General features: G+C 35.4%; 1 protein-coding gene across 1 annotated transcript; it reads right to left on the reverse strand.

Annotated features, from left to right (window-relative positions):
* Nucleotides 1–1,371: 1,371 nt before the first annotated feature.
* On the reverse strand, nt 1,372–2,195 carry LOC133288433 (uncharacterized). The gene is made up of 2 exons (XM_061486192.1): nt 1,591–2,195; nt 1,372–1,470 (listed from the first exon to the last, which is right to left on the reverse strand). Exons 1-2 carry the CDS (start codon nt 2,080–2,082, stop codon nt 1,417–1,419), a joined length of 546 nt encoding a protein of 181 aa, XP_061342176.1. The 5' UTR covers nt 2,083–2,195; the 3' UTR covers nt 1,372–1,416.
* Between the last annotated feature and the right edge of the window lie 2,894 nt (nt 2,196–5,089).

Genomic DNA, 5,089 nt, shown 5'->3' on the forward strand with positions numbered 1-5,089 from the left:
TTGGGTTTAGCAGTGAAGTGGGGTTACGATGTTACTCAACCTATTTATCGAATTTTGTCTACGGGGAAATTATGTTTTCAATATTAAAAAAAAAAGTATTTCTATAATCACTTTAGATAAGATTATTTATGATTATTTTTTATAATTATGTATTACCGGTAATACATAGTTATAATATTATTTTTTTTTCTTTTCACGTCAACAGACAGGTTCTGAAAAGTGACTAAGGAGAGAAAAAAATTAATATTATAACTATGTATTACCGGTAGTATATATTTATAATATTAAATTTACTTTTTTTTTCTTTCTCCACGTCAGTAGACAGGTTTTGAAAAGTGACTGAGTAAAAAGAAAAAAAAAATAACTTTAATGTTATAACTATATACTACCTATAATACATAGTTTTAAAGGATAACTGTATATAATCTTATATAAAGTAATTGTAAAAATGTTTACCCATATATCTATGTGTTGTTCCTACTCCTAATGTTTTTGCCGCATATACAGTAATTACTACTTTGAAATTGTACTCTTATTTTAAGTACTTTTGTATTTCAGTTTAACCAACTCAAATGATCCTTTAATTCAGTATTTGGCAGTGTTAAGTTTTTAAGAAATATTCATGAGAAGCTAGGAATGAGAAAAACATTGAAATAAAATTGGTGACGACGAAACACAAAAAAGTCTTCGTAAATTTGCTATATACTTCATTGGCACTTTGAGTTCATAGGTAGAGCGTTTTTCTTTTCCAAGCTACACCCAAAAAAAATATGTATCCGTTATTCCTTACGCCGACAAGTAACACAGAAAATATAAAATAGTGTCAAATCAACCGAAACAAGAAAAAAAAAAAAACTAAAAACTAAAGAGCACTGCTACATTAGTTTCCGAGTAATCGTAGTAGTTGCTCACATTAGATTCGGTGATTCGAGAAAGAACACTGTCGTTTATCGCGGAGGATAATAACAAATTTGAGGAAAGAGAAAATTCATTCAAATACAGAGGTTGTCAAAGCATGAAACGAGTTAGAAATAATGGCTCACAACAATCTTCTATTACCAACACACCACCATGTATTCATAAAACTATTACGAAATTCTTTTCTCAGCAATCTACCTTTCCCTTCAACAAAAAGGCTAGGGGATAGGGAAATCAATGATGGTAAAAGGAGCCTAGCCAAATCTTTTGTGCAGCAAATTGCCAAATCCTAATATTAGAAGAATCGAAATTGACAACCAAAATCCTAACACAAATTCACATACTTAACTTATCCTAACCCAATAAAGAAGAAAAAAAAGAAAATGACCTTTCTCTTCTTCTTTTTTTTCACCTTGTCATCAAGACAAGTAAAACAAAAAGAAAGAAAAAAAAATGGGGTCCATCCTCTACAAATTCAACACTTCCTTCAGCCATAACTTACATCCCAATCCCCAAATCTCTGCCACTTGACTCTCCTTCATTCAACAGCTCCTGCATCACACCAAAAAAATAAAGAACAAAGAGTGAGAAAAGCATCTAGAGATCTGATCAAAGAGAACCCATAATAAGTAAATAAACTAGACAAAAAAAAAAAAAAGACTGATTAGTGACCTGAGAATTCATATTAAGTGAAGCTCCCTGATTGACCAACATAGACCTTCTGTCTGAAGAACCTTCACTCTTCTCAACCTTTTTGGAGCCAATGTGACTTTTTCTCAGACCAAGAAGTCCCTTCCACCTTGTTGACGACCCCTTTGGTGGCTTTTGAGAAAAACCCTCATATCCATCATCATCCATAAGAAGCTCTTCCTTGAGAGTGGTGGTGGCCCTTTGCATAGGGTTGTTGCAATTATCCTTGTAAGGCAACAACCTTCCCTTGGAAAAAAGCTCATCAGCACTCATCATAGAATAGTTTGTGACTGAAAATTCGAAGTCTGAGGACACTGGCGCTTCTGATCTGGAGCTTCTTTCTTGCTTCATGGCTTGTTGGACATCCACAAAATCATTCGAGAAAGAGATTCTGGGGCTCATTGAAGCGCAGTGATGTTGTTGATGATGATTATGACCATTGTGCTCGGAGTTGTACATGTTTAAGCATGCCATCAGATTTCAGAACAACATTTAAATTAAAAGAAAACAAAATGGATGCGATGAGAAGTGAAGTAGAAACAATAAATTCTACTTGGGACCCCCTTCTCTCCTTTCCATTGTTAACAAGTTACAACCCCACTTACAGATGATGTTTGTATTTATATATGTCAAAGAAGGGATCTTCGTTTGGACATTTTTTTTCTTTTTCTTTTTTATCTCTTATTTGCCAATATTATTTATATGCATGTCATGCCGTGACATGATGTTTTGTCATGACATGTTAATTTGGCATTCAATGACGGTCATCCTTCAAGGATATGCACTTTCTCCAGTTACACTGCTCTCTACTATTGGACATAAGTGAACTAGATGAAACTGCCAAGAAAGTATATTTATTTTCCTTCTTACTTTTTACCATCTGGGTAGTCGTAAACTGAAGCAAAGGCTCGACTTTTTAGGCCAATCTCTTGTGTTTCATGTTGTAAACAAAGTTTTGGGAAGATTCGAAGAACTTGCACTTTTAACTATGTCATCTCAACATCCAATGTATAGTAACAAAACATGCAATATCCATCTTTTTCTCTTATTATTTGGCGTTTTTATTAACAACGTGGGATAATCCAAACTTATATGGTTCTATTGGCCAGCTGGAGGTGGTCAATGCATAAACAAAGAATTATACATCTTTATTGTTCTCTTGGCCCTGGGTGTTCAAAACTAAACAAAGGGTTTAAAATTAGCAGGCAAGTTATGGAGAAGGTAATTTGAAAATAGTTATCATTTGTGGTACAGAAAGCAACAGCTGTGACATTTAAAGGAATGGGGTATTGGGATTATAGAGAGTTAAATGCTTTGAATTTTTTTCATAAGTTTTAAGGCTCTCCAACTAAAGTGGCACAGGGGCACAGGGGCAGAGTTACAGCTCTGCATGCATGCATAGCTGTGCTAGTTGACCAAGCTTTGACTCCAAAATGAACAAAGCAGGGAATGAGCTGGCGATACTGACGGATCAAAATAACCACGTGACCCAGGATTTCATTTGAATTACATAATGAAATTCAATTTAAAGACAAAAATATAATAATTTTAATTGGAACATTAAACTCCCAATAGGGAAACATACACTGAACATTAAATGTTAGCACTGAATTTACCCATAGAGAAAAACTGGAAAGATAGACCAATTATTGGAGCCACAAGCTGGGTTTAAATTCATGGCTTATACATTGTCCACATCCACAATGGGGGTGCTTGCATTAACTGGTCATAAAGAGGCATTTGAATCACGTGTATTAGAGTAGCATTAATTTGTTAGGATCCTGATTGTAACTATCACGGTTTGTTACCTTGTATATTAAAATAGATTAGCTTGATTTATGCTTTCTGTTCCTTAGTTTTAGCTGATTTCCTGATGTAAATAGATTAGCTTGATTTATGCTTTCTGTTCCTTAAGTTTAGCTGATTTCCTGATGTAAATAGATTAGCTTGATTTATGCTTTCTGTTCCTTAAGTTTAGCTGATTTCCTGATGTAACCAATTGTAAATCTTGGTCTATATAATAGACCCAATTTAATATATCATCAAGCTGCGAAGGACAGCAACTTCTGTTATGGTATCAGAGCTTGACGATCAACAAGCCTTCGTTTTTTTTTTTTCATCATGACTTCCGCACCTAAAACCTTCAAGGTTTCTGATTCTAAGTCACCCTTTTACTTACACCCATCTTGGATCATCGACAGTGGTGCATCCCAACACATGACGGGCACACTCTCCTATCTATCCAATGTGCATTCTATTTCTCCTTGTTCTGTGGGACTGCCGAATGGAGTTCATGATATTGCTACGCAATGTGGCAGCATTACTTTGGGCTCTTCTCTTCATCTCTCCAATGTTCTTTATGTCCCTTCGTTGGCTTGTAATTTGATTTCTGTATCTCAGCTTCTGCGCCAGTCTTGCTTGGCATTGTTTGTTAATTCTGTTTGTTTGATACAGGACCTAAAGCAGAAGAGGACGATTGGAACGGGTGTTGAACGAGAAGGGGTGTATATATTGTGTGCATCATCAGCTTCTGCTCATGTTGCCAGTACGTCAGATTCTGCAGCACTATGGCATCGTCGTCTAGGACATCCATCTTCCCGTTATTTATCTTTGTTACCTTTTATTTCCAATGCAAATAATTTGGCTCCTTGTGACGTTTGTTGTAAAGCCAAACAAACGTCACAAGGAGCCAAATTATTTGCATTGGAAATAAAAGGTAACAAAGATAAATAACGGGAAGATGGACAGCAACTTCTGTTAACGTGGCATGAATCCCTTCACTCATCTTCACCAAACACCAACTCATAGAATTGCTTGAATCTTTATTATGTAAATATTACTGGTATAGGACACTAAGTGGCTTTGTATACCAACTTCTGTTTTGCCAATCATAGGAAGGAAACAAACACAGCCTTCATAATCAACAAAATATAATCATGCATATTATTACTAATATATATATATATTTTTGTGCAAATGGCCCAGAGAGAGAAAAAGGGAGAGGGGTCATAAACTCATAGTCTAGAACTCTTAATTGGACCAGTGTTTAGAATTTAGAAGTAGAAGTGTAGAACTACTGAGTCTCCAGGACCAGGAAAGCCTGATAACATGCAGGAATAGGCACAGGGTACTTAAAAAAGTTTAACTTATGGTTGTCACTCACGTGGTTCAACCCTTTCAAGTGGGTAGCGCCTAGGGGATATGACACGTGGTTGATTCCCACAGATGAAAGCCTTCGAACATGGACCAGTCAAACACAATAGCCAAAATTTGGAAAGTAAAAGGCTGTGTGGGATTTGGCTTGATCTTGGTCTTGGTCTCCCATCTTGTTAGCAACTACTTGCATCTTATTGGCTGTGATACTATCTAAACCTAACTTAATTTTATATTACATCTTGTATTTATTGTGTATATATGTTCATTTTCCAATGTCAGATCAGGAAGAAATAAGAACCATTTGATTCTTTTATGTTTATTGTTT

Source organism: Gastrolobium bilobum, unplaced genomic scaffold (assembly GCF_033153095.1).
Source record: "Gastrolobium bilobum isolate Gb01-03AN ecotype WA unplaced genomic scaffold, APGP_CSIRO_Gbil_v1 utg2810, whole genome shotgun sequence".
Classification (NCBI taxonomy): Eukaryota; Viridiplantae; Streptophyta; class Magnoliopsida; order Fabales; family Fabaceae; genus Gastrolobium; species Gastrolobium bilobum.

What these genes read in the sequence shown, in the direction of transcription:
- LOC133288433 (XM_061486192.1), bottom strand. Translation starts at nt 2,082, where the DNA reads ATGGCATGCTTAAACATGTACAACTCCGAGCACAATGGTCATAATCAT. An exon ending in CACTTAATATGAATTCTCAG is followed by an intron (nt 1,471 to 1,590) that starts GTCACTAATCAG and finishes GGTGTGATGCAG; the next exon opens with GAGCTGTTGAATGAAGGAGA.